This window comes from Paramormyrops kingsleyae, chromosome 12 (genome assembly GCF_048594095.1).
Source record: "Paramormyrops kingsleyae isolate MSU_618 chromosome 12, PKINGS_0.4, whole genome shotgun sequence".
Classification (NCBI taxonomy): Eukaryota; Metazoa; Chordata; class Actinopteri; order Osteoglossiformes; family Mormyridae; genus Paramormyrops; species Paramormyrops kingsleyae.
The window spans coordinates 14,725,569-14,746,761 of NC_132808.1; the positions used below are offsets into that span (position 1 = coordinate 14,725,569).

General features: G+C 39.8%; 1 protein-coding gene across 3 annotated transcripts; it reads right to left on the bottom strand.

Moving 5' to 3' along the window:
- Positions 1-271: 271 nt before the first annotated feature.
- Positions 272-21,013, bottom strand: casq1b (calsequestrin 1b). Of its 3 annotated transcripts, XM_072697540.1 has the most exons (13): positions 20,598-20,725; positions 8,483-8,547; positions 7,309-7,341; positions 5,614-5,707; positions 4,857-4,957; positions 4,363-4,474; positions 4,191-4,264; positions 3,875-4,005; positions 2,376-2,421; positions 2,110-2,164; positions 1,773-1,873; positions 1,411-1,485; positions 272-1,297 (listed from the first exon to the last, which is right to left on the bottom strand). In XM_072697540.1, exons 2-13 carry the CDS (start codon positions 8,516-8,518, stop codon positions 1,004-1,006), a joined length of 1,152 nt encoding a protein of 383 aa, XP_072553641.1. In that variant the 5' UTR covers positions 8,519-8,547; positions 20,598-20,725; the 3' UTR covers positions 272-1,003. The 3 variants fall into 3 exon arrangements, with proteins under 3 accessions (XP_072553641.1, XP_023695254.2, XP_023695255.2); XM_023839486.2 differs by lacking the exon at positions 8,483-8,547 and having other exon boundaries at positions 20,598-21,012; XM_023839487.2 differs by lacking the exons at positions 7,309-7,341; positions 8,483-8,547 and having other exon boundaries at positions 20,598-21,013.
- Positions 21,014-21,193: the final 180 nt, after the last annotated feature.

The window sequence follows — 21,193 nt, forward strand, 5'->3', positions numbered from 1 at the left end:
CAAGGCACAAACTATGGAAGTTAACCCATGTGACATGGGAAGAATATAACACAGTCAATGGAACCAGAATGCAGGACAAATGCTATAAACAATGGAAATGAATAAAGCAAGACTGATATCACCTTTTCCCTCTTACCAGAACAATGACAATGTAATTGAGAATAATCTGAGACTTATATCTCTATGTGTATTTCACACTACTAAGGACTAATTGAATGTAGTGGTTGCAGTGGAAGTGGATATAAATCAATACACACAGATGCCCATGAAGGAATGAGACAAAATACACATTTTTAGTATTTTCCTTTTCTTATTCACAACATTAGAGATAATGAAAACTCTTTCCATTATATTTCTTTCCTAAACTCTCGCTTTAAGACATTGCAATGAGGTATACTACATAAAAGAAAATAGAATATACTTAACATCAGTAAAATCAGTTAATCAACGGCAGTCTTATTTGAGAAGATGGAGTGGACTTCTGTCTCAGGTATCGACAGGTATCATGTTGTTCTGATGAGAAGGAAACATGAAGCATGAATTCCCGCACACAGCTCATCCAAAAAGAGGATTTTTCTCTCTAAAGAGAGATCTCAGGATATATATTTTGCCATTATAAGTTTCCCTTTTTTGTTTTCATATTTCCCTAGTAAAACACGTTTTTGTTGACAATTAATGCTCAGTTTTGCTTGGTGGAAAAAATCCACATTTTCACCTCCTGGTCCAATCTGGGACACCTGGGCTTCTCTGCTGGGTCTGATATCCAATTAACACCAAAAAGGAGTAAAAATAAATTTTAAAATATTAAAAATGAACACTTTTTAAAGATAAAGTTCTTAAATTTGGACATAATGTGCAAGGTAACAGGTATGAGCACAGGGTAAAGGGCGTTGTGTTAGAAGGTCAAGCTTTGGTCTCATTTTAAAAGTCAACAAAATGTGATAAAAACTGTAATATGTATTAGGGAATCTTTATAATAGCTTTGAAAGCAAACAATAAGGATTTATTCATCTTCGTCATCACTATCATCATCGTCGTCGTCGTCATCATCATCGTCATCATCATCATCATCGTCGTCGTCATCATCGTCGTCGTCATCATCATCATCGTCATCATCATCATCGTCGTCGTCATCATTATTATCATCGTCATCATCATTGTCATCATTATCTTCATCATCATCATCATCAAAATCTGGGTCAATCTTGCCCTCTATAACATCTTGAATCCATTCTTCCAGCTCTTCTGCAGTGGGCATGTCATCATCATCATCCATGGCCATCCATACGCTGTCAGCCTGAGATCAGAAGGGACATGACAACATCAAAAACCAAACAGGTCTGAATCTGCATGCTGCTGATGTTATGCAATATTAATGTCATTGTTCAGTCTGCCAGGTGACTGTCTTACATCTTCAACATCAATAACACCAATCTGTGGGGATGACAGGTCGATGTCAAATGTCTTCTCCCAGTATGGGACAAGCTAGAGAGCATAGTGAGAAGCAGTTAGGATAATAATGAGGACACACAAAGCATGAACAGAAACTCATACAAATCCATACTACAAGTGTGTATTTCCATAAGAATTCAGCAAAATAATTACACCAAATGAAATCATAATGTGCAAAAAAAAACTTCAAAATCTGTTGGAACACTAGTGAAAAAAGAAAACTTAAAGTTATTACATTTTCTAAATGTTTTTCTATGTTCCACGTAAACATCTCCTCAATCCAAGCCAAAATTTGCTGCTACATTTGGTTATACACTCACCAGAGGGAAATCATCAGGATCAATCCAGATGATGCTGAGATCAGGGTATTCTGTGTTATCTCTGGCCACCTCTATTAGAATTTCCAAAAATTCATAACCATCTAGAAGATATTAAGCATAGTGTTTGTTAATTGAATTTCAATTGACTTTCAACACAACACTGTTAATTTAACTTCATTATGAGTAGTATTTATTTTGAAAATAAATAAAAATGGAATAAATTATATTATGTGTCACACCTTGCTCATTTTTTATTCTCATCATAGATCATAGATTTAATTATATTAAATGAATTTCAGGACAAAATTCACACAAGGATCAATGATAATCATTCTACCTGGATCATCCTCCTCAGCAAATGCAACAATGTGTTGACCATCTATATCATCCTCCTGAATAACAGATTATAAAACAGCTTTGTTACATGTTACTTTTGGAGCTTTGCATACAATAGCATATAATATAACAATACAATTCACTTCTGTAGCTGTGTCATTGTCTTCCCCTTTTGACTGCAATTAGATCAGGTCATCAGTGAAATATATAGTATGATGCAATCGGTAATATGCAGATATGAAATATGCATTGATGAACGATTCTTACCCAAGTCTCATACATGCTATGGGGCTCCAGCTTTCTAAGAGTTGGTCTGAAATTTAACAAAAAGATAAAAAAACAGTTGTTCAATAACAAATTCTCAGCAAGAAACATACAACATCCTGCTTTTCTTGTTCTACTGAGGCTAAAGCTCATTTTATCAAAATATTTTATGGCAGACCAACAAGTACCTAAATCTCATATGCAATTCCATTTGTCACTGTTTTTTGCATGTTCTGGCTGTCACACTGTGCGAGCGGCGAGCAGGCAATGGAGGCGAGAGCAGCCAGGTTGACGGAAGAACGGGGTTTATTACGGAAGAACAGACAGGACTGGTACTCACAAGCATTAGACGATGACAGATCTGGGGGAAACTAACCGAGACGTGGACTAAATACACAAGGCAAACTGAGTTTAACGAGCAACAGTGGAGAACAATCAGTCATAAACATGAGGTAACGAGGTGGGCGTGGCACACACAAGGATCGTACGGAGCGGGCCGTGACACTGGCATATGAGTTATATTATTATATACAGTGAAAGTAATGCCCTTGATCAAAAAAAATCTACATATACAGCAATATTAGCTAACCAGTGTTCTTGAGCTACACTATACAGGGACAGCAGCTTGTCCTACATCTCATTCTGGAACCAAGGGAATCCATATGAAGTTGATCCACTCTATGTTGTTATAATAGCCTCCACTTGTCTGGAAAGGCTTGCTATTAAATGTTGGAGCGTAGCTGGTGGGATTTGCTGCCATTCAGGCTGGGTATCCATGCTGGCTAATCAGGTCCTTTTCTGTAAGCTAGTGTGACCTTCACAATCACGTCACTTGCAGGCTGACCAGGGCGGCTCTCTCAAGGCAGAAATGTGCCAAACTGACTTGCCACTAACCTCTTCTATAAAACCACCCATTCTGCTTCAAACGCTTGCTGCAGGAGATTTTCTGAATGTTCACACTGCTAAGGACTGAGGTGTATTTATATTACACACCTATGTCACTAGTGCGTGGGGCTTAATTAGGAAATTCCTCTAATTTACAGTGAGAGCTAGTTTTACAGAGAATGTAATCTGGGGGAGCAACTGAATTTTTGCCAACCGAGAGTAAAGGGGGTTCCTGAAGATTTATTTTGCTGGCCAGGGGGGCATGGGAAAGATGACGGTCTGATTGTCCAATCAATTAGGCTTCCATCTACATTGTGCATGTGGTGGCACATAGAACAGTCCAGCAGTGGTCTACAACCTATTATTTTTTTTCATTTTGCAAACTGGCGACCACTGTTTTAATTAATAAGTGTGTCTACACTTTTGTCCATATACAGTGTGTCACTGTGTACTGTCCCTTATCTTTGCTCCAGTGCCAGTAATAAGGCAACATTGGCAGCCACTGGTACCACCCCCCAGCAAGCTTCACTGCTGCTATCCACTACCGTGCACCCACCCCACCCCCGACTCCGACTCACTGCACCATACAAGACCAAGCGGGGGGGCTTCAGTCCTACCTGTCATGTCCTTCAATGAAATGAACAAGTTCTGCTTCTGTATAGGGCTTCCCAGGGATTTCAACAGGCGTCTCCATGAATGGTTCATAGAAGTCAACCTCATTTATCTTCAGGTCCAACTTCTTGGCAATCTAGATGGATGGAAAGGGTAACAACATGTGACTATGGAGCCAGAGCAGAAATAATTATGAGCTACTCCTGATGTTGGTCTGTACATGCATTGCTCAGAGTGTTACAGAGAATTATAGAGATGGACCACTGCGTTTTGTTTTAGAAATGTATTTAGTTTAAAATGAATTTTGTTGGGTTTCCATACCTTGGTGTCAAAGGTTGCAAAAAACTTAACAAAAGGGTGGAACTCTTCAGCTGCATCATCATACTCAACAAAGTCTGGAGAAAGAGGACCAAAGTGTAGGCAGAAACCACAAACAGACATGCAATTCAATAACATTTGAAAATATTTAAGTAGGTTGATTCTGTGTACATACGAGGAGACTTCTCATTCTTAAAGTACCCCACAAGTTTTATGTCCTCTTCATTTCTGTGGAAAGCTTTGAGTTCTCGTTCATTATAAATTATTTCGACAGGGTCCTCAATGACCTGTTAAAATAGCAATAACATGATATTGGCATAATATTGCAGAAGGTCATGTAGTGATTTGAGCTGAACATGTCATAGTTTTGAGCCACTTGTAGCCACTAGAGGCCCTCATCGGCTACCGGGCTCCAACACAAAAGGCTGCAAGAACTGACGTAAACACTTCACTTTAACCAAAGCAAATTGTTTAAGAATAACTGAATAAATATTAAGCCTCAACAAAATCTGTTAATGGTTAAGGTTGAGGTGAAGGTGAACCCTAAGCTTAGTGTAATAAGTTTTAATTTTTGCATATATTTTTAATGCAACACATAAAATGTGACTGCAGAAAATTTATCTATCAGAATGAACTACTGTTTGCACAGAACTTCTAAGTTTGGCTTACATCATATAGGAACTCAACCAGGGTGTCTGCTGCCAGCTCGCCATCATACTCAATGATCTCGTTGTCATAGAAAATATAGATGCTTTCCACCTCATCCAGACCTATGGTGGATAAAAAAGAAAAGCATGTCAGTGAAATAAGGGTGTAGTTTTTATATAATTTTCTATTGATGTATTATTATCTCAAAAGCTGAGCTAAGTTCATCTTAGTTCTTTGAACATGCATGACACAATCACATTGAAATGGGGTCACATTGCACTAAACTGTTCATGGAGGTATTCAAAGTATTTCATAGGAGATTATTTGTCAATGTGTTTGCGGGAGAACATTTTAAAACAAATTTGAGGAAGCAGTTCTTTACACAGCTGCTAGTGTAGCAGAACCTAAAACCCTGGGTTCCTTTAAATCAGAGCTAGATAAGATTTTAACAACTCTGAGCTATTAGTTAAGTTCTCCCCAAACAAGCTTGATGGGCCGAATGGCCTCCTCTCGTTTGTAAATTTCTTATGTTCTAAATTCTGGCTTTCAGAAATTAAACCAATTGAAGATCCTTGGACTTGGACTTGTAGTGGGAGTAGGTGAGACAAAGAAAGGGCAAGAGGACGGACATATGGGACAACAGAGTGCAATGGAAGGATACATTGAGTAAGGGGTCTGAAGAGACCAACAGATCAGGAACATAAACAAATTTCAGAAGGACAGTCAAATGAAAGTTGGAATTGAGGTGCTTGAGACAAAACAGTGCGAAAAAAATTACCCAGCTTCTTGGCAACGGCACCGTCTGTCTTCTCATCAACGAGACCAAAGCCGATGTCCTCATCGTCAAGATCGTCCAGGACCTGTGCGGCAAGCTATGCAGTGCAGAGAGAAATACTGTAGATTCAGTGAGTCACCTGGAATAGCAGCAAATTTTGGAAGTCATGGTAGGACTTAATAATCAGAGGACCTTCTCTGATTATTTCTGTTGCTTGGCAGAGTGTCCAATGTGATGGCTGCAGCTTCACATCCTAGATTTACGCCAACCAAAGCTCTTTGTGGTCATATATATATATATATATATATATATATATATATATATATATATATATATATGATATATGATTTTTATATATTTATCCTTTCCTGCAGTATTTAAACAAGGATAATTTTGTCTGAATTCTTTGAACAAGGATGACCATTACACCGAAACAGGGTCATATCACATTACACTGTTCTGGAGGTATTCTAAATACAGTACTGTAGGAGTTTATTTGTTACTGTGTCCAAATTTTGCCTTTCAGTAATTAGACCAATTGAAGCTCCTTGGACTTGGACTGGTTGAGAACTGACTTAGTGATTTACACAGGCTTAGTATAGAAGCCAGAAACTAACCTTGCATTCTGGAAACCTACTGACAGTGTCTCACACCAATCAGAAGGTAGCATCTGTGTTGGGTTCCAACTGGTTCAAAGTGATCAGAAATGTGAAAGGCCCTAGACCAAAATGACCCCATGATTTCCTGAATACATTGCAGCTCACATCCATCCTCAGCTTAAATACTTCTCCTTAATGACAGAGCTTGCAGACCCTCCCATTTACAACATGCATTACCAGATTTTGGGGGGTACCAGCTGCTGAGAGCTAAGCTGTGTAATAGAAAATTATTGAATTCTTTCATATTTTATTATGTTGCATTAAATCTAAAATCTGACATCTGTCAAACTCGATGTTTTTCATTTGTGTCACTAAGCTATCCAGTCACCGTCAGTCACGAAATAGGTCCCTGCATTTGACCTTCTGTGACTTTGTGGAACCCATATCTGTGAGTGCTGGTAAAATCCAGATAAAATGAAACCATGAGGACCAAAACCCATAGTCCAAAGTAATCTCTATCAAGCTCCCAATTTTGTACAAGTGCATCATTCAAGTGCAGCCATGAGTGAAATTCAAAATAAAAAATTAAATAAATTAAAAGTATTGCTGTCCGTTCGCAGCCAGGCAAACACCATTTTAATACTAGGATTCCCAGAAATGAGCAGATTTTTGGTTAGTGGCCATACAAGGTCATGCAATTTCTCTTGACTAGGAACATTATTACCCATTATCTTAACCATAAACATAGTTAAGCACCTTGCCAATAGCTGGTACAACAGCATCTCACAGCAGCACAAGACCTTGCCCCATGAACACTGACTTAATAGACGAAGACTAAGACACAAAGAGTCTGGTTTATTTTTGGTGCCAATGGGACAAGTTCTATTTTTTATGAGAGCCTGAAGCCACCTGAAGCTAAAACATGTGCTCAAAACATATCAATAACTGTATGAATGGATGACTTAATAACGTATTATGAGTATTCATCATTTACGGTTGTACTGCCCCCCCAACAGAGAAACAACACATTCGCTGCAATGAAAATGCACAGTCACAGGCAATGTTTGGTACAGTCAACATGGACAGTGCCTGGACATACCTGGTACGTCAGTGCAGCTGGGCTGGTAAGTAACTGTAGAGAAAAGTCAGGTTTCAGACCACAGACAATCGACACAGACCAGAAACATTCATCCAGATGAAGCAAAAGGAAATTCAAAGAGGACAGAGTTGTTCAAAGTCTAGTAGCAGAACATGTCTCTGTAGCACAGTGGAGCTCATAGAGGCTGCAATTTTATAACCAAAGAATAATTTTAAAAGAAGAAAATGGCATTCAGTCCTACAGTGATCAATGTGAACTGCCATCAAGTGATCTATAGAGGACTTCCTAAAATGATGGTTAATAGACAAGAAGAATCAGAGTGAACAACAAATGGCAAAGATACTTAAGAAAGATAAATTCATTATTTGAAAGTTGGAGTCTATTGTTGGTAACTGCCTTAGATGGAATAAATGAAATTCTGTTTGTGGCTCATTTGCAATTAATACTATGGATAGACTATGGTTAATTGCATTCGGCAGAGTGTGATGTAATATATTATATATGAAGTGTATATGATTAATTTTATGATTGCAGACAATGTGAGCTTGATCATGTAAAGGTAAACTTTGCAATGTATTACTAAGAAAAATTCACAGTCAATTAATAAATACACCAAAGGAAGAGAGAGTCATCTTAAACCTGGGGAAGAGAAATAAGGAAATAAGCAAATGAGTGGAACAGAGATATCAGTATCATAACTGAGAATGTCTGGAGGAGTTCATGGTCTGAAACACTTGTCAATATCATGTTCATTACAAATGAAGCATTTTATTAGAGCTATTTGATGAGTTCTGGGGAACAAAGGAAATTATGACTCTTCCACAAGGTCGAGGACCAGCTGAAATTTCTGCTTCGCCACAAACTGCGCTAACTGCCAAATTCTGATTAAGCACCATGTCATGTTTCTGCTCAGCCTCAAACCTTCTCATTAAGTAATTTGCACAAGAATCTACTATCAATGCTCAGCATCCCCTGAATCTGTAAAGTAACACTGCAGACGACCCGTGTTTCAGAAACTGGCCTTTATGAGTGAAATGTCATCGGGCATCCATGTCCATTTCCATAAAGCCCATACAGCGCAAATTATCCTTGCTTTTCTGTAGCCCAGTGGTGCCCTGTTCATGCTCACAATTAGCCTTTTTTTTACTAGGACTAAAATATAATATTTACATACCATGTTGTTCGGTTTCCTCAAAGACAGAGAAGTCATGGCGTTGGAGGCACCCACTGCCTGGAAGACTGAACATACCATGCACACAGTATAGTTAGAAGTCGAATCTTCTTTTTGTGACTATAAATGACAAGAGATAACTGCCAAACTGTTAAACCCAATCTAATATTAAAGCCTTCACCCCAAAACTGGCGAGCATGACTCTGTACTTCAAACACCGAAAGTTCGTGTTAGGTTGTTAATGATTTGCCTTTCATGGAGGTTAGTTTGTATTATAGCAAGAGTATTTATATACAGACACTCCTCTACTTACGAATGACATACCTGTATGTTCCAATCGGCTATTCGTAACTTGAAATGTTCATAAGTTGTTATTCAACATTATTTTAAGGGTATATGCAAGTATAAAGAACTAGGATGCTGGGAGTACGCACGGTGCGATGCTGCGCAGTGGGAGTAGCAGCCAGAGGTTGTAGTAGGCGAAACTGGTGCGCAGAAAAAAAAATTGATGTTGCAGACAGGAAACGGGAGCCCAACGAACACAATTTACAATGCTTTTCGTTCATATGTCTAAAAGTTCGTAAGCTGAAAGTTCGTAAGTAGAGGAGCGTCTGTATTTTTAGAACTGTTTTTTAAACTACCTTTATTCATGGTTTTCAAAAGTCTGTTTTCTAGTAGGTTCTAGCATATTTTGTATTTTTTTTTTTTTGTCTTAACAGTTTGAAGTAAGGAACTGAAGAACAGCTAATGTTTTTGAAATTCCATGATGTGCCAAAGTTACAGATCGTCACAATATGCGGGATGGAGGGCTCAACAGCAGCTGTTCAGCAAACAAAAGGAGATTTATTTAACCAAAGGGGAGCAAAGAAACAAAGTGAGGCAACGTGGGGTCAAAACGAGAAGGTTAGTATGGGGAAGGACATGGGCTGACATAAGGAGCTACGTTCATGAGAGTCGGGGTGGCTGGCAAGGATAGTGTGCCCCCATATCACCCTCCGGGAGACTCAGCCAAACCCTCTTCATGGCCCCAATTGACACTGCTGACAGCACCAGGACTCAGGAAGGGGTTGGTGTGGACTTCGGGTTGTGCCGGGTTAAGGCAAGGCCCAGAGGGTCTTCCAAGTCTACTCAACCTGGCCTGGCGGGCAACAGTCTGGCAGTGACCGGTGAGTTAGCTGCTGGCCTGGCGGCAGCCTGCAGGGGATAAGGTGGGCCATCGGCTAGCTGCAGGGAGCTGGTGGGTGGAGCGGCGTGATGCTGTGGAGAGGTGGCAGGCTGAGTGGCTTCATAATGCGGAGAGATGGTGGGTTGAGTGGCTTTGCACAGTGGAGAGGCAGCAAACTGACCGGATTCAGGGCCGGCTGAGTTGTCTTGTGTACCACTATTCTCTGCACATCAGCCAGCAAGTGCTGGACCTTCCCTGCCCCCTGGGGATCCGCCGCGTCCAGGGTGAGTCTTGCTAGCACCTCTCCGCAGACCAGAAGAGAGCTTCGGCATCGGGGATCCTCCAGATCATGGGATTACTCCTCCACTCCTGATTGGTATGCTTCACTTGAAGGCATGGTGGCTCCCACGGCAGTGGTACAGTAACTCGTTCAACCCCCGGATCCGAGGCACTCGGGGTATAAAGTTTGCTGGATGCAGGGCGGCGTGGAAGATGGAATGGAGGTGCAGACTGTCGGGGTTTTTTTTTGGATTCAGGTCATTCTGTCACAACATGCGGGACAAAAGACTCGATAGCAGTTGTTTGGCAAACAAAAGGGTCTTTAATTAATCAAACGGGAGCAAAGAAAGACAGCAAGATTGTGAGGGGTCAAATCGAGTAGGCTAGTATGGGGAAGGACACAGGCAGACAGGAGGAGTGACATTAATGACCGGACTGGGGCTGACAAACCAAACAGGTACTTATATACCAAGACTAACGAGGGGCAACAAGCAACAAGCGGGGGTCATCAAGCATGGCTCTCTGATTGATCACACTGCTAAAATATACCAGATGCTATACATGACAACACTTTAGAACATCTGCATTGTATCAAACCAACTGTACATTAAAATGGAAAGTGTAGACCTTTTAAAACTTTCTTTTCGAAACTATTATCAGTACAGTTCAGAATGGTTATGTGAATCTTCACATAGCTAGTTCATTTGTAGGAAAAAATTGTTTAAGATAATGTTTAAGAAAGGAAAAAGTGGATATTCTGATATTCAGTACTGTATATTGATATCAATCTATGAACATGAATAATAGACTTTCCAAACTTTGTCCCATGCTGGTCTAATTCTTTTAACTCAAAATGAATTCAGCTTGTGTTTACATCTTTAGAGGTCTGCCAAGGGGAAAAGATTTGTTGCTCCCATAAAATATGTTTGTCTCAATCCAAATTTTATTATTCAGACTAAGGATGATGTCTAATCAGGAAAAAGAGAAGAGCCCTTTAAATCCACTAGAGGAGTGATAGCCACCTAGATCTTCATGAAGATTTAGTGGCTATAAATGTAGCTTACTTAAATTACCGAGCAGGAGGTATTACTATTACTAATGGAAAATCAAACTAATTAGCTAATTAGGTGACTACACTCTAATGGGTTGCCTGATCAGCCTTTTTTTACACAGGCATCAACAGTTGATTGATAATTGCCACAATGCTGACATTTTACAATTACATTTTACCTAAAGCATGTCTCTTAGTCACACTCAATTGATGTGTTTATAGGGAGGAAACCATTCTGTTCTCTAAATGGAAACTTTCCTCTATTCATACTGCAGCCAGTGGAATAGTCACCACTTCTCCTGGTGGCATTGCCCACTGACCACTATGATGAATAATCAGACAATCCATGATTTATTTTGACATCATACATAATTCTGGCAGTGACATTTTTCTTTATACAGGTACATTAATGTAACTTGTGATTGTTCTGGAGTGTTCTCTAGTTGTGGTAGGAAAACCAAAGGGCAGTCTAGAGAAAAAACCCACTGTCTCTATTCATTCTCATTACAAATACAGGGGGGGGGGGTGAATGGCTCAATGGGCTAAGTCTGTGCCTGTGACCAAAAGGTGGCTGGTTTGTGCCCCAGTCTCTGCAGAACAGTCACATGTCCATCAGCCCTTGAGCAAGCCCCCCCCCCCCCCCCCCCCCCATCTCCAGGGGCATCGCCCGGTGGTTGACCCTATACTGTGACCTCCAAGCTATGAAGATCAACACAGGGAAGGCAAAGAGACAAATTCCTACGTCCCTCTACTTGAGCCAATACAGGATCAAACACCCAGATACCGGTTACTTGGAAAATATTTATTATTATAACTCATTTTTCAAATTCCAGTGTGTAAACGAATTTCATGTTTCGTTATTGTTATCTAATTTAAATTTCTAACATTGAAGGCCTACTTAAATATTTAGGGACAATAAAAGATATACTGTAGTTTATGATGTGAAAATGTGACTGTTCGTAATTAATAGATCATGATAAGTTCCCGCTGGCACAGATATGCACAGTTTCCACACTGCTACCTGTTATTTTTAAAGATCTTAATGGCCTAGTATGTGGCATATATTATTGTTCTGAGGACTAATGAAGCACATGTTCTACAATACAGGCTTCATATTTGTTGGTTATAGTAACTAATTAGTAGTCACTATAAGTATTAGTTACAACAACTAGAGTAGTTACTTCTAAATACAGTCCTAGTCTAAAAATATACAATATATACTGTAATATACACACACACACATGCAGCTTTGGGAAAAATTAAAAGACCACTCTATATTTTTAAACAAGTATACATTTTTAAATCCTGGTTTAATCGTGATTTTGTTGGCAGAAGGCTACTGTCACGCCCTGCTCCGTCCGCTCCCGATGTGTGCCACGCCCCCTCATTATCCACGTGTGCTTCCCCGATCGTGCCCAGCTGTTCCTTGTTATTGTGGCTTGTCTTCTGTATTTAGTCCGCGTCTGAGTACGTTACCCCAGATCCGTCATTGATGTTTGTAGGTGTTTCTGTCCTGTTGTCCGGAATAAACCCCGTTTGCCTGCATTCTCGGCTTGCTTCGCCTGCTTCCCGGCTCGCTCGCTCACCAGTCTCAACAGCTACGCTGAGCAGCAGGTTGCTTCCAGGTTCAAAATGTCTAAGACAGCAGCACACAAGAATAATTTGAAGCAGGAATGACCAGAAACCAGCCAGGCAGATGGTGGAATCAACTTTCTAATGTCAGAAATGACTGTTAACTTATTTGACAGTTTCTCATGAATTGTAGGATAACATCAAGTGACCTTCAAAAGGAACGGGAAACATTAAGTGCAGGTGTGAAGTGCACTGCTAGGACAGCTCATATCAGGCTCCTAGAAGCAGGACTGAAGTCCCATAAAGCAAAGAAGGAGCCCTTCATTAATGAGAAATGGAAAAGAACCAGGCTGCAGTTTGCTGCTCTCTCTCTCTATATATGTGTGTGTGTGTAAGCAATAACATACGAGAAGCAGTGCGGTTGTACTCCAGTATATCATGGCTGTGATTTGGTCATGGGCACGAGGCCGCAGGCAATCACAGCCAGGATATATCGGAGTACAACCGCACGGCTTCGGGAACGTTATTGCTTTTATACAACAGTTCATCAAGTAGCATTTATAAGGTAACAGTAATAAGATACAGCATGTGCTGTTTATTTATTTAAACATTTATGGGCCATAAATTGAGGAATGAGTGTGTGTATGTGTGTGTATGTGTGTGTGTGTGTCTGTGTGTATATATGAACAGGGCACTTGACTCCCCAGAACCAACACCTGCAGCTCCCTAGCAAGGAGATCTGGTCCCTTGTAAGTGGGGTTACAGGAGCTTTTGCCAGGTAGTGACATCATTCTGCATGTGACCAGTTTCTTGCTGAGTACCATAAATTACGAATAACATATTAGCATTCATCATCACTTATCATCAATCCTAATCTTCCCATTATTAAAAATTGCTATAAATACATCCCTCTGTGAAACAGAGAGTTAATCATTTATATGCAAAAACTGCAGTTAATAGTAATGAATATGGTGATGAATTGCTACAATTCCTGTCACGTTATTCTAGATTTTCAGGAAATTATCTTGTCTGGGGGGGGCGGTTGGTAGGTTAGAGGCACAGCACACATCAGGGAACTTAGATCCACAGTACAACAGCAATCCCTTTAGTACACTTGAGGTTTCCTGCCCACCAAACAATCATGTGGAGTACTTGATGTTTGCATACATTTTGCATGATTAAGACATTTTTATAAAAAACAACAAACAAATATTTCTGCAGTATTTCTCAGTAATTCTGCTATGTTTGTGAGTATTCAAATAAGGAATATCTATATTTTTTCTGGGCAAAGATTTATTGCAGATAAATTCCTTTGTACTAACATATCCATCTTTATTGGAGATACTATGAATCCTGAATTCCATTCTCATTTTTGAAAGTGTGTCTGCTGAACATTCTGCCATAATATTAACCAAACTTAATCTCACAAAGCCTACTTAAAAGGGCGTGCGTGTTGGCAAACAGACAACCAAAAAAAATCGATATGGCAGTATTTCAAGGTAAAAGAAACAGATATGTGCTTTTGTCGTCAAACATCTCAATTCCTGATCTGAGTATCAACTTCATTGGTGGAAGGCGCACTATCACTGTTCCCCATTGTTTGCCCTTCACCAACGTCTGTTGCCAAGTGAGAGACTGCTTAGTACCACTGCAGAATTCGCTCTGACATTCGCAACCAAGAACCGTCTTGCACCACTAAATGCATAATGGATTATTTTCCTTAAAGGAAATGCTCATTTCAGATTAGATTACAATAGATTGGCTTTATTGTCCCCCAAAGGGCAATGTGGTTTGCAGGCAGCAGGAAACACAACCAAAACACATAATAAAATATATAAAAGCTATTTAGAAAAAAACATAAATACAATACATGACATCATATTAAAATTACAAATAAGTATGAAACACTAAAAGTGGATTAGTCCTATTGAAACATATAAAACCCTGCCCAAAACCTACAGCTTGTTTAAAACCCAACAGCTGACGGAACAAATTATCTCAGGTGTCCTAGAATTAGTAATACCTCATCCCTGATGGCAGCACGCAAAACTCTGTCTGAAGAGGGTGTTGAGTATCTGCCAGAATGACCTTTGACCTCCGAATGGCTCTAATTTGATAAACATGACCAGGGTTATTCAGGTTAGTGCCAGTAGTCTTTTTTTTAGTTTAACAATCTTCCCCAGCATATTTTCAACCATGCTGAGGTCCCAAAACCAACAAATCATTGCAAAAGTTAAAACTGATTCAATAAAAGAGGAGCAAAAAATTTTCAAGAGAGATTTATCAACAGTAAAACCTCTCAGTTACTCTGGTTGCCCTTTTTGCAGAAGGAGTCTGCATTGCACCGAAAGTCATTTTGTCATCCAGGATGGTGCCCAAGTATCAAAATTGGCTTACTGTCTCTATAGCTACGCCACTAATAAACGTTGATGACCTGACAGAAGGATTTCCATGAAAATCAATAAGCATCTCTTTTATCTTAGAGATAAAATTGTCCAAAACTGGACCATGGCCCATTTCATAATCCTGCATGTCACATATGAATATGACATGAGTTAAACTTGAGATGTTGGCTGCTGTTAAATTTGACAACATCCTATTTTTAGGTACATTTTGAAACATTCTGTGTATATATCTGTATAGCCTATTAAGCTGTCTTGGCTATTACATCCTATAATGTAACTAAAATTTCCCTGCAGGAGATCATTTCATGTTGAAGGATGCCTTTTTAATGTATAACCTTTGAAATGTTCACTCATTATAATTCTATAATTTTTATATTTCTACAAGAGTCTGACATGAGGTCTAGGACAAGAAGAAAATTGTAATTTCATGAGATAACTATAGAATTTTTAACCTGTATTATTTTATGCTATGATTTTGCTTTTTTGGAACTAATCTGTTCTGTTAATATTTGCTCATTTTTTAATTCTGCACAACTGTCAATTGCTTCATATTTGTTAGCCAGTTTCCATTAGTAATGGAGTTTGAATGAACACGTTACAAGGTATGTTAGCTTTTTCATATTAGGCCTGTAGGCTAACAAAAGGGATAATTTAAAAAAAATATTCGGTGATCATAATCCATACTACATCACATTAATAGGATTCAGATTTGGCTGAATCTTGAAATTTGGATTTGCTATCTCGTATCTTTATGGAATGGCATGTGGAAATTGTAATAATTACAGTTCAAACTTAGAAAAAGAATCTGAACAATTTCTTCTTTAATATAAAACAGAACAGAAGATGATACAGAAACACTAGCATTGATTCCAGGTTTATTCATTTAATTATATAATTTTATCCTCCTGAGACCCCACCCATTCATTTATGTCCATTGTGGTGGACATTTTATTTTTGCATCTTTTCACTGATGTAAGGAAACATATTGATTCCTGTTGTACACTAAAGAGGACATGCTGTGAAATTAAAAATAAAAATAAATTTGAAAAAATCTAAATTGTAAGATGTCTTATTTCCTCCAAAGACATAGAAAGTCACAAATAACCTAAAATTGAAGGACACTTTTTTCCTTGGGTCTCAGGAGGATAATCCTCATTTAATTATACAATTTATACACATTATTTTTTCTGTGAGATTTTTTTCTGGGCTATTTTCAGATATACTTCATATCTATATTTGGAATAATTATTCACATGTGCAAACCATTAACAATTTATGCACTTAAGCGGTGATATTCGAATAAAAGCCTGCACCAAGAACTGAATGTGACAAATTTATGCACAGCTACAGTAGGAACCCAAAAGGATTAGATGTCACTGCAATTACCCTCTGCCTCCACCAGGTGGCTCAATGTCAAACTTTGACAGGGGTGTAGTTTTTAATCATTTGAATCAGTTTATCAAACTGTATCAGTCTATACTATGAAGGACTGTTTTTCCTTTTCCAGTTTTTCTGTAAGAAACCATGAGGGCTTCACCCCTGCTCCATTACATGCCATCAGAAATACAGAATATCTTTAAATAGGCTGTTATTCAAGATATAACATCGCTGATGTTTGCTCTTTGCAGTCTATAGCTATTTATTCTCATATTAATAGAAAACATGTTGTTATTGTGCTGTGACATTACCCAGGGCTGTAACTAATCACATGAACAATGCCCTATGACTTACACTGTTTTATGGAATTGGCAAAATATTGGTAACTGCAGTCCATGTTGCTGAATAAAATGAAAGAATTACTCTAACATATCTGTATAGACAGAATTAAAAATTTAATTGTAGTAGTAGTTTCAGAAAGAAGAGAACTGGGTGGCAGCAGATATAGTTAAATTTAGATACCAGGCTCCTGCTGTCACAGACTATTTTGGCAGTGTGTTTGGGATTCGCTGACAGGTACAGTACTATTCGGGCCTCCTGCTCAGCCGAGAAGGCAGAGTCAGAGGCCATCTTGTGAGGTGAACCATGCCGTGTTTACTTACAGCTTCTTTGCCTGCCTAGCATTCACAAATAGATTCCCCGGCCTGCCTAAGGGGCTGGCTCACGTGTGGGCAACCATGACGAGGCTCACATATGAAACAAATCATGCCACGTACATATAAGGACCTGTGCGAATAAGGTGACTTTATGCGCAGCTTTCCAGAGGATGTGAAGAAAAATGCCCCAACACTGACAGGTGAAGTGAATAACATTGATTATCTCATTACAATGGCACCTGTCAAGGGCGCCATTGTATATTAGGCAAATAAAAACAGTCAGTTCTTGTAGTTGTAACCAGAAAAACTGGGCAAGTGTAAGGATCAGAGTGAATCTGACAAGGACAGTGTTTTGATGGTTAGATGGCTGGGTCACAGCGGCTGGCTCAATAAGTTGTGCTTGTGGCTCCCTGTTAACCCCTCTGTTGTGTGTGTTTGAATCCTGCCTCCTCTGTTATTGTATTTTGTTCCCTAGAGTTTCATTGGTATCAGTTTTCCTAGTTCCTGTGATTTTGTGGTTTGTTTTCCGTTTCGGTTTCTTGCTTTGTGCATTGGTTGTGTTTTACCGGTCTTTCTTATTTCCCCAGTATTAGATTCTGTTTCTGTCAGTTAGTTTTACCTGTTGCCTGTCTTCAGCGTCGGTCCTTGTGTGTTCTCCCTGATTGGTTAATTGTTTCATGTTTCATGTTTCACTCCTGCTGTGTCGTTACCTGCTGTTTCTGTATTTAAGTCCCTGCCTTAGTTCAGATCCCCAGTGGTTCATTATATGAATGTCTGTATGTCCGTGATGTTGTATGTTAGTTGTGTTATTTGTACCCTGCCTACCTGCTCCTTGTTGCACTAATCCATTTGAAGTTGGTCATTGTTATCCCTCTTTTTAGTTTTGACCCCTCGTGGTCCATTTTGTTTTGTAGTATTCCCTGTGTTTTCAGTTTTGTGAATAAACCGCTGTGTTCCCTGAGCCGCTAGTGGTTCGTTCACCCAGCCTGCACCATGCCACGCCCTCACGCCACGCCCTCATGCCACGCCCTCATGCCAGAACCACCCGGGTTCATGACAATTACAGACTTATTCAGTGTGTCAGTGTTATGAAAAAGGTGCATAATACAGTAACTGGTATTCACTATGTATATACCTCTATGTACAGGGATGCTAACAGAGGACCTACATCTCACTCGATGTGAGGGAAGGAGATGTTGCCTATTGGATACTCATAGCTCAAAAGAATCCAATCCTAGTGGGACAGACAGGCAATCAGAAATAAGACAACTGCCTGAACTCATCCTGCCTGGCAAAATAGCTCAAATCCATGGTTTGGACTCTTGGAACACTACAACATATTGGCCCCAATGTGAAGGTTAGAAGTTGAAGCAGAAATTTTATGACATGCACTATGCTTAGGACACTATCAAAGGTTTTATATATTTATAAATACTGCATGTGAGATTTCAAACCCTTAACCATAACTACTACCTCCATATTGTTAAGGGCTGTCATGTCCCTTGTGTCACTTCATGTTCAGGAGTTCTTTGAGATTGCTGTCCATTGTAACACTGGCTTGTGAGCCAATACAGTCTAGATCATGGCTGTCAATCTCCATTCCTGGGGGGCCGGAGCCCTGTGTAGCTTAGTTCTTTCCCTGTTCTATCACAAATGATTCAGCTTAAGAGCTGTGTGTTAATTAGCACAAGGACTTGAATCAGGTGGGTTAAATGAGGGGAAACCCAAAAATGTGCAGGGCTCCGGCCCCCCAGGACTGGAGTCTGACACCCCTGGTCTAGATAGTCATATTTAACCTGCTCAACATCTCACATACTCTTTGCTATGCTAACCTGCAGTGGATGAGGACTACTAGCTGTAGGTTAATTGCTGTTACCTGATTTAACAGGACTTAAGGCAGCCCCGACACAGATATTTCCCATTTAAAGCACTTATAGCCAGTTCATCTCAAACAAGTCATGTGGAATCTGCCAACTAATGTCAAGCTACCAAAGCAAACTAAGATTCCCTTCACAGATTGTTCATCCAGACTTTCGGTCTAGTTGCTAACAGGATCAGTCACAAATACAAGGACTGAGAGAACAAAGAGAAATGTTTCCGAAACTGATACTGTGATATATTTCTGAAATTTGTTCTTCTGTGTATCCCAGTGAATCATCTGTCATTCTGTATTAAAACAGTCCTGCGGGGCATTGACAAGCAGACAAATCTCCAAGGTAGCTGAGCTCAAAACACACAAGAGCACAAGACCTGGCTTTAACCCTTCCAAGATGTTATCTGAGAAGGCACATATGCACCACATGTGCTCACTTGTCTTTCTCTAAATTCATCTTGGTTTGCTAATTGAACATGTTCAGGGCATTTGGAATTCTGCATACGGACACATCAACAACCATTGAAGGGTGATATTTATTTGAGCTTCCTCTTAAGATAAAGGTGAACCTGAGCTGCATGCACCAACAACTGTTCAATTTCTTGAACACTGTAACTTTCTGTCAACTCTTATAGGGTTATGTTATGCTGTAGAACATAGAGAGAGGGGAGAGCATGTTTAGTGTTGTTGTTGTTGTTGTTGTTGTGTTTCCCCTCCACTTCCAGGTTGCAAAGGAGGAGATCTGCCAGTGGATTACATGCTAACGATATGGGCTGAGTTTCCCGTATATCACTGACCCGGCTGCACATTTGACAGCAAGGAGCCTCCTCATGCTGTCATCTTTGCAGCTGCTGCTCTGCTTTTGTACTGGTGATTTTAACTTTAACTGAAGTGATGCTCGAACATGATGCAGATACTCACCCACACTGCCTTAAGGATGTGCGCGCACCTGTATACTCCTCATAAGAATATTTTTGTTTAAACACCCATTTTGTTTCATTCATCGCTCTGGACTTACTCTTCTGCAACTCAGTCTCCTCAGACTCATGTTACTAGGGATCTACTTTTGCTCCCCAGCAACAGGTTTCACATTTTTTGCAGTACTTGCAGTACTTTTATTCCAGGCATTAATTCGGTTCACAGCAAACCGGAGCTAGTTTAGCTGCTGTATCATTTCACAAATTGTCTTTTACTGAACACACATTAAAATTCTGCCAGTATTGACTGTGACTATTGTTTAACATTTTCACCTCTTATCATGATTAGCTACCTGTGAATTATCTGCTTATATAATGCATCAGGCTTGTGCTCCTGATGTAGTGTTAGCACACAATCTATGTCAGAAAAGATACTTTGAGCTAGGACAGGATTTGTGAACTACCATTTCCAGTTAAAATAACATGGACTTCACTTAAGCACCAAGTTTTTGCTGTTTACTGATTGGTCAGTCTCCTATAATCATGCAGGTGTCACTTATGTTAATGAGAAACAGCTGGGTGAGTCTTTCAAGGAAACAAGAAGAACTGAACAGGGCTTTATCAGTTTTAAAGTAGTTTGTAAGACCTGACGTAGCTCAAAGTGTCCTCCCTGACATGCATTAGGTGGTAACCCTATCCTGATGCTAGTTAACTTATACGCTATGCCGACCTCATTGGCCCTGGTAGTAGTTACCACCATGCTGACCTTCATCAGTCAAGTTTGCTTTTTCCTCTAACCCTATGCTCTCAAGCTTTTACTAACCTCCAGTGCAAGCTCCTCCATCTCAAACTCTTTTTGTGCTGCCTTGCTTTTTCCAACGTGCTGATGGTAGTAGATGACCATGACGTCATATTTCTTCATCACAGACTTGAAGTTCTTAGCATTGAGGTCATGGACACGATCCCGGCCATCATATTCAGGGATTTCCAGACCAATTTCTCCCCAGGAAAATATTCCTAAAGAAAGGAGGACCCCCAAAAATACCCAGCACCAGTTCATGTTTCTTTACTGAAGAAATACACAGAAACTATGTTGTTATTATAATAAAAACAGAGGAAAGAGATGCAGTTTGGGTCCCTGCTGCCCCAAGAAGAGCAGGTCCAACTCCTGGTCCCTCTTTTAAAAAAAAAAGCACACGCCTAGATGAGCAAACAGCTGAGGGGGCAGGACAGAAGGGGTAGGGTTAGCAGTGAACAAGAAAGTGCATGGGCATGATGGCATGAGAAAGTAAGCTGGGGGGGGGGGAGTGAGCGACCACAGGAGGTGGGTAAAAAAAAGACCCGGACAGGGTCTATCTTTAACAACTGGCACCTGTTTGAAGAAGAATACTTCAACCACTAAGTGAGAAAGACACTGAG